Source organism: Curcuma longa, chromosome 5 (genome assembly GCF_044706935.1).
Source record: "Curcuma longa cultivar G26 ecotype Majalengka, Jawa Barat chromosome 5, ITB_CL_G26_1.1, whole genome shotgun sequence".
Lineage (NCBI taxonomy): Eukaryota > Viridiplantae > Streptophyta > Magnoliopsida > Zingiberales > Zingiberaceae > Curcuma > Curcuma longa.
Window position 1 is genome coordinate 11,435,508 of NC_133865.1, and position 11,885 is coordinate 11,447,392.

Consider the following 11,885-nt stretch of genomic DNA (forward strand, 5'->3'; position numbering starts at 1 on the left):
TGGCCTGTGAATAGAATAAGAACTGCAACTTTGTAATTTTTGTTAGTTACTTTTGATTATTTGTAAATATTGAGGTGATTAAATATATCGGTGCTTTTGTATTTGTGATTTGTTTGATGAATTTATAATATTATGATAATTTTGTCATCTTGATCGATCATAAGTTTTAAATTCAATGACATCGGTTTGGAAGCGTTGTCGTTAAGTGATATTACATCGGTCGAAACCGATGTCGTTGAGTGATATTACATCGGTCGAAAACCGTTGTTACAATTGATGTTAAACATATATTACATCGGTTTTACACCGTTGCAAAACCGATGTCGTTGTGATATTACATCGGTCGAAAACCGTTGTTAAAATTGATGTTAAACATATATTACATCGGTTTTACACCGTTGCAAAATCGATGTCGTTGTGATATTACATCGGTCGAAAACCGTTGTTAAAATTGATGTTAAACATATATTACATCGGTTTTACACCGTTGCAAAACCGATGTCGTTGTGATATTACATCGGTCGAAAACCGTTGTTAAAATTGATGTTAAACATATATTACATCGGTTTTACACCGTTGCAATACCGATGTCGTTGTGATATTACATCGGTCGAAAACCGTTGTTACAATTGATGTTAAACATATATTACATCGGTTTTACACCGTTGCAAAACCGATGTCGTTGAGTGATATTACATCGGTTTGACATCGGTTACAAACCGATGTCGTTGAGGTGTATTACATCGGTTACAAACCGATGTCTAAAATGTCATACCTTTTACAACGCCTTCATAGACATCAGTCGATTTTCTCATAGACATCGGTTTTCCACCGATGTCTATGACTGTTTTTGTTGTAGTGCCTAAAGGCACAAAATCATGCATAAACTGGATCTCTTGCTACAAACTGTGAATGTGGCACCAGAAATTCACCTAAAAAAACTCTAAATCTGAGAAAAACAAAGGAGAAATTTTTTTGAGAAAATTACCAGATCATAGCCATCAATTGGGTATAAACGAACAGGGTATCAGACAAAAAGACAGAAACCCACCTCTTGTATATAGTGGTTTTGCTTGGAAGGAATCTCGTGAAGGAGGAGAATCGGTCAGGAGGAGCAACGGCCGCGCGATCAGACTGTCAATCTCATGCCCTCCTTCTCTATTTAATGTATTATATTATTTAGCTGCTGGGCTGAGGCCCAAAGGAAAAAAATAAGCCCACAAACACAATACATTAGATTAGAGTCTGGACAAAGGGGGCGAGCATTCGATGGGGGGGGGGGGGGGGGGCCAGTTCCAATTAAAATTTTTTTTATAAAGATAAATTTAATGAAAATCAAAAAGCTAGGGGGGGTGGTGGCCCCTACCTAGACCCGACCACGGTTCAGAACCGCCGGTTCGACGGTTCATGGCAGGTCGACCTTTAACCTTAACCGCCCAAGACGGTTACGGTTCACGGTTCGGAACCGCTGATTCACAGTTCGGCGGTTCGCCACGGTTTGAGATTATTATATTAAAAATTTAAAATGTATATAAAAGAAATATTGAAAAAAGAGAGAAAGTCGATGTAGTTTAGTGGTGCATATTCCTTTCTCTCACGCCAGAGACTCTAGTTTGATCCTCACTAACGGGTAAATATAATTTTGAAATAAATATATAAATAAATTTATTGAATAAGTTTACTAAAGATGTTATAGTATAGTGGTCTCTGTATCCATTTTTCATGCAGAACTCTCGGGTTCGATCGCCACCAATCACGTATATCGTATTGAAATTATGTATAAAAGTCATTGGGGTACAATGGTGAGTGTTTACGTCTTTGACAGGTGAGAATTGTTCCCCATCAATGGCGTATTAAAATTGAATTAAATAAATATAAATATAGTATATAATAATTATATTAATTTTATAAATAAAAGATGTTATAGAACAGTGGTAAGTATATGTGTTTGTGTCTCGGGATGTCTTGGTTTCGATCCCAACAATGACATTAAATTATAATTTAATTAAATAAAAATAAATATATTTTATATAAAAATGTATTAAAAAATCATAAAATTAAAAAAAACCAAACCGGCGGTTCGCCGGTTCAACACAACTTGAACCGTAACCGGCCAGGTGGCCGGTTCCGGTTCGGCCCGGCTAACCGGGTCAACGGGCCAACCGGCCCGTTGACCCGATCCGGGTCCGGGTCGGGCTCCTGCCCGTGATCGGGTCTACCCCTACCTCCCCCCCCCTCAAGCTCCGCCCCTGTTTATATTTTTGATATTTGTAAGTACACATGATATTTTTCAAAGGAATATTCGCTGCATCATGTACTCCAACTTGTGGAAGCAGGAAAGAAAAAATATATATAAATAAATAAAAAAAAATTATTACAGAAATTATTATTATTATTTTTATTAATTTAGTTAGGAAGATGACGACTTTCTTTCTAATTTATTCATCGTATACGTCTAAAAGTACAAACGGTTTCTGACATCATACGAGATGTGCGGGCGTATGGAAATCGAATCCGTGAGTAATTCACGTCTTTTATTACTGCGCTGCGTCGGACGCACACAAGAATTAGTCACGTGATTTCCTCGTGTTGCCAACTATATTAGTCAAAGTGAAGAATTAAAATATCACAAAAGTCTCCAATTTTCTTCCTGTCTCGCGGTATTACTTGGCGGAGGAGGCCCTCTCTCTCTCCTTCACTCTCTCTCTCTTCGAGTCCCCACCACACTGCGCCGACCTTTCCTTCCTTCATCCCAAATCCGTCCAATTTCGAGCACCCGGGGTCTTGCCAAGGTTTCGCCTTTTGCTCCATCGAGCCCTCTCCGGTCGTCGCTGCCTCTCGCGTGTACGTTCTTCGTCCTCTTTTGAGGCGCCGGGGACACTTGGTCGGCGAATACTGCTGCCAAGCTTGGCTTTTGACACGTTCCGGAGAGGAATCTTTGAAATTCCTTGCCTTTTCTGTGGAAATTGTACTTCTGTTTGATTTTGTTGATTTTATGGTTGTGGGAAGTTGATGAGCGCCGAGCTCTGTTGATTTCACCAATTGGTTGCGGAGTTAGAGCAGTATTTGAGGGGAGTGATCCGGTAAACTTCCTTGGGCACCTCAATTGCAGCTCGAGTGAGGATTGAGGAAGGTGCTCTTTTTTTTTCTTAATTTGATTCGTATGTTTTTCTGCGGGTCCGTTGTTAGCTGAATTAGGAGATTGAGGTCCTTGGTTTTGGTACGCATCTTAGTTGAAGTCTTAAAGATCAGGAAACTGAGCTGTTTTGAAGAAAGTTGTGGTGTTTCATGGCATCTGTCTCTGAAAATGAAGAGACTAACAAAGGGAGCATGTGGGAACTGGATCAGAGTCTTGATCAACCTATGGATGAAGAGGCTGGCAGGATTAGGAATATGTACAAGGAAAAGGTATGCTTTAAATTTTAATTGATCCGGATTTTCATGACTTATGGAAGACTAGTTTCATATGAAAATATGCACTTATGGATTTCTGTACCATTTCTATGGCGATATGTTATAACAAGTAATTATTCGTAATATTCTGTCATATATCATGCTTATAATGTATGGAATCGGTTACCAAGGTGCTTCAGTAACTTAGGTTTTTTTACTTCAGCTTCGAGAATTTATTGTTCTGTTGAATTTGATCGTCTTTTGGGCAAGGTCCATTGTACATCAATCGTCAAAAACTTTCTCATCTTTCTTCTGATAACGATATTGAGAGAGAGACAATTTTCTCACAAAGCGGAAAAAAAAACAGAGTACTCCCTTTTTTCTTGCGTTTGTTTTAGGAAAGGGACCAAATGATCTAAATTCATAGCATCTGTACCTGTTCTTGGTTACTAGTTTTCTCCATTTTATTAAGTTCGTTCTCTTAATTTTATCATTTTAAGCTGCTTATGTGATATATTTTTTGTGCAGAAATCCTCTGTTATTTTGGTAACACGACTTGCATTTCAGAGTCTTGGGATTGTATTTGGAGATTTGGGAACATCCCCACTTTATGTGTTCTATAATACTTTCCCTCATGGTATTGATGATCCAGAAGATGTAATTGGAGCTCTTTCTTTGATCATATATACACTCACACTAATACCCCTTCTTAAATATGTTCTCATAGTACTGAGAGCAAATGATAATGGTCAAGGTAAGCAAATGATAATGGTCTAGGTAAGCTATTGCTCAACCTTATAGTAATGAAATTTCTATATGAATTAGCAATAGTCGCAATGTTTTTTTTGAGATTTGTTGACATAGGTCCTGCAAGCACATGTTCATCAAAATGCAAACATCACCTTAAACAAACAATACTATTCTCATTGAGGTGCTTTTTATAGTGGATGTTCATAACTCCATAAATTCTATGTGTGTTCTTGGTCCGTTTCCCATCCTTATTCCTGATATTACACTCCTATTTTGTTGGCGACTGACTTCACATCATAGACAGTTGACCCTCCTTTTAGAAGCTTTAGTCCACTTGTAAGCTTTGTATGAAAACTTTTCATGTTGTGTTCCTTTATTGCTGTTATGCCATATAAGATGCAAATTGCCTTACATTGGCAGGATTTAATTGCCGATGGCAAGTCCACCATTGATTTCTGAACTATACTATCCAGAAATGCTATTTCACCTCAAAGAATGCATATAAGAAAAGGAATGTTATCTTAGGATTTGTTTATATGCTTTAGTAATTCAGTGCTTTGAGTGACCTTTGTATATCTTTAGTAACTACAAAAACATCTTTTTTCACATGCAGGTGGTACCTTTGCACTTTATTCATTGCTTTGCCGGCATGCAAAAGTTCATACTATTCCAAACCAACATAGGACTGATGAACAACTTACAACTTACAGTCGTCACACATTTGAGGAGAACTCACTAGCTGCAAAAGTCAAGAGATGGTTAGAGTCTCATAGATATAAAAAAAATGCTCTCCTTATTCTTGTCCTTGTTGGGACTTGTATGGCAATTGGTGATGGGATTCTCACACCTGTCATCTCAGGTGAACTATTTCAACATCACATTTTCTAGTGCCAAAATATTTTTCCCGATTCATTTGCTACTAAAACAACTATTTGTCGAACTATTCTATCCTACATGTCTTCTTATCACTTAATGCAATGATCTTCTGCCTCTTCACGTCATTTACCAAGTCCCTTTAGCTGCTCATAATTTCCTATTGAAAAGCAGGCTTCTTTTTTTCCTTTTCTTTGTTTTTGGTCTTTGTGATTGATACAACACCTGTATCTAGCTATTTCACTATGTGCATCTTTTGGATGCTTTTAGAAAGATAATGATGTTTCAGGTCACAAGGTCCAGTAGCTCTCTAATGCAAATAAAAGTAGAACACTGAAAGGGCATTTTGTTACAACATATGGAATCTAATGTGTACCATGTTTTTGTTGCAGTTCTTTCTGCCTCAGGCGGCATAAAGGTTAACCATCCAAAATTGAGCAATGGTAAATTGCAACCTTGAGATTTTCAAAAGGTTCACAAAGGATCTCTGTATAACCTAGTTGTTTAATGGTTTTTCTGGGATTAATATGCTGCGTACTTTTTGCTGCCAAAATCTTCATTGCACATGCATAATTGTTTTTCCCTTGTTGATGTTTCAGATGTTGTTGTTCTAGTTGCAGTGGTCATATTGATTGGGTTGTTTAGTATGCAACATTTGGGTACTGATAGAGTTGGTTGGCTTTTTGCTCCTGTCGTGCTCCTCTGGTTTTTGTTTATTGGGAGTATTGGTGCTCTGAATATATGGAAGTATGATTCCTCAGTCCTGAGAGCTTTCAATCCTGTTTACATCTTTCGATATTTTAGGCGAGGGAAACGTGACAGTTGGATATCACTAGGAGGGATTTTTCTAAGTATAACAGGTTTCTTCTACTGATATTCACATATGATACATGGTGCTAGATAGTATATACTTTCTTTTTATGTTATTTCTAATACAAATTATTAACTTCTCTGCCTTATTTTTTTCTGCAGGAACAGAAGCGTTATTTGCCGATCTGTCTCATTTCCCTGTACTAGCTATTCAGGTTAATAAGATTCTATGATGTTCATGGCCAATCTCTCATCTCTTTTTGTACTGATATCATATTTCCATGCAGATAGCTTTCACTACAATTGTGTTTCCTTGTCTTCTTTTGGCATACATTGGGCAAGCTGCATATCTTGTTGGCAACAGAGACCATGTTTCTGATGCATTCTACCGAGCAATTCCAGGTTTGTTGACCTTCAATATACTTTTTCTTCTCTTCTCTTCTCTTCTCTTCTATTCTCTTTTATTTCAGATGATCATTGTGACATGTTTTGTTTTTCTAGATAGTATTTATTGGCCCATGTTTATTGTGGCAACAGCAGCAGCAATCATTGCTAGTCAAGCTACCATATCAGCAACATTTTCAATAATCAAACAAGCTCTTGCGCTGGGTTGCTTTCCCAAAGTCAAGGTTGTGCACACATCGAAGAAATTTCTTGGTCACATATACATTCCAGATATCAATTGGGTTCTTATGATTGCATGTATAGCAGTTACTGTTGGATTCAAAAACCAAAGTCAGATTGGAAATGCATATGGTAAGTTTGCTCAAACTTTGTTTAATTTTAAAGTCAGCTTTTTACTGGATTCAATTTCAAAAGTCATCATTTGCTGCTGGATTCACAAATCAAGGTGGGATATCATTTACTTGAACATTGAGAACTTTCTTTCTTATGAATATCAGGAACTGCAGTTGTGATAGTTATGGTGGTGACAACATTTCTTATGATCCCGATCATGTTGTTGGTCTGGCGAAGCCATTGGCTCCTAGTCTGTATCTTCACTGCTCTGTCTTTGTTGGTGGAGCTTCCTTACTTATCTGCCGTGCTGTTTAAGATAGGTCAAGGCGGTTGGGTACCTCTTGTCATTGCTGCAACATTTCTCATAATAATGTACGTTTGGCACTATGGCACAGTTAAACAATATGAATTTGAGACGCATAGTAAAGTGTCTATGGCCTGGATACTAGGTCTCGGGCCAAGCCTTAGCTTAGTCCGTGTTCCTGGAATAGGTTTTGTGTACACTGAGCTAGCAAGGGGCGTGCCACGCATTTTTTCCCATTTCATCACCAACCTTCCTGCTATCCATTCGGTTGTTGTTTTTGTTTGTATCAAGTACCTCCCAGTCTACACTGTGCCAACTGAAGAACGGTTCCTTGTGAAAAGGATTGGGCTTAAAAATTTCCGTATGTTTCGCTGTGTTGCAAGATATGGATACAAAGATCTCCACAAGAAGGATGATGACTTTGAAAAGATGTTGTTCGATAGCCTCTCTCTCTTTGTTCGACTAGAAAGCATGATGGAAGGATACACAGATTCAGAGTACAGCCTGCCTACACAGCAGACTGGAATGTCACTAACTGACTTAACGACCATGGAGAACAGCAATGAGAGACCACTTTCTTCTAATGTGGATATCAGCTATGCATCTTCTTATGATCTTATCCATCCTGCTCAATCTCAGGGAAGTAGCTTGTTGAGGTCGTCAGATCAGACAAATGGTGCGACTGATGACGAATTGGCATTCCTGAACAAATGCAAGGAGGCAGGGGTGGTGCACATTCTTGGGAATACAATCGTCAGAGCTCGTCGAGAATCTACCCTTATAAAGAGGATTGCCATTGATTACATATATGCTCTTCTCCGGAAGATCTGCAGGGATGACAGTGTGATCTTCAATCTTCCTCATGAAAGCCTGTTGAATGTGGGACATATCGTTTACATATAATTGCATGTCTATATTCTAAGTCGAGGGTTTTCATTAGAACTAATTCTGTGAATGACTCGAGCAATTCTGATAGCATGCAAGGGAATGCCGAGTCAGTAAAGATTAGTGAAAGTGCCTAGAACTTGGATCATACTAGTAGTTTCTCTACCTCATAAACCTTCATTGTTGGTGCCTTTTTGCAAACCTTGTCTATGCACCAGGAAGGAATGGCAGCAGATCAATGCTTGTTCAGTTCTTATTTCTAGGTTTTCTTATTGAGACATTAATTTGTGAAAGTAAAAAAATATGAAATGATTTGGAATTCTGCGGCTCTCGTAGTCACATGAGCTCTATCTTAATGACCTTGTACAGAAAAAGAAATGTATGAGAAAAATTGCCTAAGGTTGCACCTTCGTTCAAGTGTTTTTAAGTTGGTCTTTGATGTGTTTTAGTACTTATTAAGGGATTAAAGAAGGCAGGTACATATGACCTTTAAAGAGCTTCCTTGGTAACGAAACTAGATAGGAACAAAGCTGAACTAGAGAGATCTACGTTCGAAGAGCTTCCTTGATAGCGAAGCTGGAAGGCAACAAGGCTAGACTAGAGAGGTCAGCCTCTGAAGAGCTTCCTTTATAGCTAAGTTGAATGAGAATCTAGAGAACAAAGGCAAACTAGAGAGGTCGACTTCCTTGATAATGAAGCTAGAAGGGAAGCAGGCTAAATTGGAAAGGTCAACCTCCAAAGAGCTTCCTTGATAACAAAGCTAGATGGCAACAAAGCTGTATTAGAGAGGTCAGCCTGCGCAGAGCTTCCTTAATTAATAGCGAAGATGGAAGAAAAGAAGGCCGAACTAGAGAGGTTAATTTCTGAAGAGTTTTCTTGATGGCGAAGTTGGATGAGAACAAAGATGAACGGGAAAGGTCGACCTGTGAAGACCTTCCTTGATAGTGGAGCTAGAAGGGAACAAGGCCGAATTGGAAGGTCAACCAGAGCTTACTCGAAGAGCTAGACCGAAACAAAGTTAAATTGGAGAAATTGGCTTTCCTGATAGTGTTGGATTGAGAAAAATAAAAGAGAGGAGGGGGTGAATATTGTGTTTTAATTTTTTTTTAAAGTCAAAACACAAAAGTGAAATGCAGCAAAAAATAAGATAAACACGTAAGATCTTTTTACTTGGTTCACAATCCGCGTCTATTATTCTAAAGCTCGTAATCCAATCTTAGATTATCTTAGTGGGTAAATTATTAATTTTTTTTCTTGAAAAACTTTGGATGCAATTACAAGATATAAAAGATTGTAACAACTATATATACAAATCTCCTAATATAATAAATAAATGTATAGGCAACAAATTGAATGTAGAATAATAGTAGGTTGTTGGAAAGTTTCTTAAAGCAATAGTAGCATAACTTTGCTTGAATAGAAAGCAATACGAAAAGATCAAAATAAGAGAGATGATCTCTAGTTTCGGATCTTGAGCTACTTTTATAAACTATGTTTGGTCGATTAATCCAATCAACTAATCCCGCTCAGTTGATAGATCCTTCCAAGCTACTTAACCTCAATCTTTCTTGAATACTCTGATCTGATCCGTTCGATCTCGTGGAATCAACATGTTCAATCGACTAAAAGTTTTAATGGTCAACTGATAAGTGTTATTTTCTTTATTGATCGATTTAATCTCAATCGATTTGTACTTTTTAAAATTGTTCGATCGACTGGTCCTCCTGATCAGTCAATTGAACCTTTATTTCCATTTGAGCTTGATGATACGATCTGAATAAAGAATTTACTCCTTGTTGATTTGCAATTGGATGAGTGTACAAGCTCACAGATGCATATATAGTCCATGGATGTAAATATGAGCACTAATTTGAGTACACATAAACAAAAATGTATACGAGACTAGTGGGAATATATGAAGGGCACGTAGCTAATTGAATCAAACAAACTAGATTGAATACCTAGAATTGGGTCACTAGTCTCAATTTGGTTGATAGCCTCAATTATCTAAATTGGGCCAATAACTTCAACTTGCTAGCAACTCAATTGAACAAAGATTAAAAAAAAAACTTAATTGATCTTTTAATGATTGCCTTCTAATTAAAAAGTTATTAGTGGGTTTCATGTTAGCTAGCTAATAACCAAAGCTCATTTGGATTGGTTAATGACTCATTTGAACTTTTTATTCTATCTTTAGTTTGAATTTTAAAATTCAAATTAAAAAGACACACCCTATCTTGGCTTTTCAAGTCATGCAAATTTCAAAGCAATTAAAGATTCCTCTCCTCCCAGTGAGTTTTGAGGTATATAAATTAAATGATACCACAACCTGAAAATTAGGGATATAGAAGACTTTAAAGTTAGGACTAGATTAACAATGATGCTAAATATTCTTCTCAAAATTTCATCATATAGTCACTCTAAATTTTCCCTGTCGATCGGATTATCATTTTAATTTCAATTTTTAAGCTAATTATTGGTGTAGGCTTTGATCAAAATGCAAATTTGATGACTGATACTTAGTAGTTTACACACAACGTAACACAATTTATATATGAACACAAACACAAGACAGTACTGTTGACACACAAACATAAATAACTAGAAGTTTTATATACTTACTTATTCCATCAAAAACCCACACTAACATTGTTGTTAATTATACTTCCACCAAAAGTTTGACAGCAGAAAATCAAGATTTAAAGCTTAATTATTTCCTGAACTTGGCCTTTGATTACAACAAAACCTAACCCAAGTTCACATTGTTGTTATATATATATATATAGAGCATGCAGAGATATATAGTTGGGACAGATAATAATGTAGAGTATTTCTAAGATGGATATGATCAAAGCCATAGAGCTCCTGCCTCCTTAAGCAATGGAGTGAGCTTGCCTCCAAGGTGAAGGGACATGATCTTATCAGTCGACCCAACAAACTTCCCCCCAACAAACACTGCCGGAACAGGCGGGCTGCGTCCGAGAAGCTTAGCAAGGGCCTTCTCCATCTCCCTCCCTCTCGGCTCCTCGTCGAGCTCATAAATCGCCGGATTCACCCCCAGCTCACACAAGAGCCTCTTGATGGTGTGGCACATGCAACATGAGCTCAGGCTAAAGATCACCACAGCCTTCTGTGAAGCCAACTTCATCACCCTGTCCATCTAAATGCAGCTTATTATCTATATGGAAAACGAAGGTCGACGAGCTATAGCAAAATAAGGGACCAAATACTGAATTCAGAGAGAGGACTTGTGACTTAATTTAAGTTTATAAATGTGGCCTGTTTATATAGAGGATAAAGTTTGGAATTGGATTGATTTGGACAGCCATCTTTTTCAGCTGTAAGGCAAAATTTGAGAGGTTTTGATGATGGAATATTTGGAGTGGGCTATCTCCATTTCTGATAACAGATCTGTGTCATTATCCTCCTCACTTAAGATAAGGTTGAGGTCACACTTGGAATGAATAGATGCTGCAGGAACTTGGAACACCACCAACTTAATGCTACTTCTCGATCTTCTGAGAATATATGCATTATGTTTCTTGACAGTACTGTCCTGTCCTCAATGAAGTCTTGTGTGTAACAAAAGATGTCATAGTTCTCTGCGTGATGTGGAGATATATATTATATATGCATTAATGATATTCTTATGGGCAATAACAAGAACATATTAAGGATCACATAATTAGAGGTGTTAGATAATGTTTACGTTAGTTTTGTTAAACACTCAACGAAGGTGAGTTGTCTGTGAGTTTCTTAGTTGAATTCCTCTCTTTTCAATTTAACTATATATACGATGACGATAATCATTTGGTTTAAGAATGGTCACCAACTCGGTGTGAGAAATACTTGAAGATACAAGAGTTATTGAAAATCACTACATGAATGCTTTTGAGTTTGCAATATGCAATATCTCATTACATTCAATATAGAGATGCTTGAAAATTATGATACAAAACTGTTTTTTTTCCTCCTCGAGTGATGATCTCTTTCTCACTACATCATGTATGTTATGCATATTATAGATAAGCCACATATATGCCAATATATAGTTGAATGGAAAAGTAGGGCAATATTAATTGTTTCTTTTTCTTATTTATCTAAATTAAATCACTTTATAGCATTTACTAGA

General features: G+C 37.2%; 2 protein-coding genes across 4 annotated transcripts; one reads left to right on the forward strand and one right to left on the reverse strand.

Moving 5' to 3' along the window:
• The first annotated feature begins 2,687 nt into the window (after positions 1-2,687).
• Positions 2,688-8,002, forward strand: LOC141829235 (putative potassium transporter 11). 3 transcript variants are annotated; one of them, XM_074716657.1, is made up of 9 exons: positions 2,688-3,408; positions 3,922-4,147; positions 4,757-5,002; positions 5,409-5,459; positions 5,616-5,876; positions 5,989-6,041; positions 6,114-6,228; positions 6,328-6,582; positions 6,729-8,002. In XM_074716657.1, exons 1-9 carry the CDS (start codon positions 3,289-3,291, stop codon positions 7,769-7,771), a joined length of 2,370 nt encoding a protein of 789 aa, XP_074572758.1. In that variant the 5' UTR covers positions 2,688-3,288; the 3' UTR covers positions 7,772-8,002. The 3 variants fall into 3 exon arrangements, with proteins under 3 accessions (XP_074572758.1, XP_074572759.1, XP_074572760.1); XM_074716658.1 differs by having other exon boundaries at positions 6,364-6,582; XM_074716659.1 differs by lacking the exon at positions 5,616-5,876 and having other exon boundaries at positions 2,689-3,408.
• A 2,336-nt stretch (positions 8,003-10,338) lies between these two features.
• On the reverse strand, positions 10,339-11,002 carry LOC141829529 (glutaredoxin-C1-like). The gene has a single exon (XM_074717019.1). The coding sequence runs from the start codon at positions 10,911-10,913 to the stop codon at positions 10,602-10,604; it is 312 nt and encodes a 103-aa protein (XP_074573120.1). The 5' UTR covers positions 10,914-11,002; the 3' UTR covers positions 10,339-10,601.
• Between the last annotated feature and the right edge of the window lie 883 nt (positions 11,003-11,885).

Coding starts and splice junctions, on each gene's coding strand:
- LOC141829235 (XM_074716657.1), top strand. CDS start 3,289: ATGGCATCTGTCTCTGAAAATGAAGAGACTAACAAAGGGAGCATGTGG. Junction 5,003..5,408: donor TCTCACACCTGTCATCTCAG/GTGAACTATTTC, acceptor TTTTTGTTGCAG/TTCTTTCTGCCTCAGGCGGC. Junction 5,460..5,615: donor CCATCCAAAATTGAGCAATG/GTAAATTGCAAC, acceptor TTGATGTTTCAG/ATGTTGTTGTTCTAGTTGCA.
- LOC141829529 (XM_074717019.1), bottom strand. CDS start 10,913: ATGGACAGGGTGATGAAGTTGGCTTCACAGAAGGCTGTGGTGATCTTT.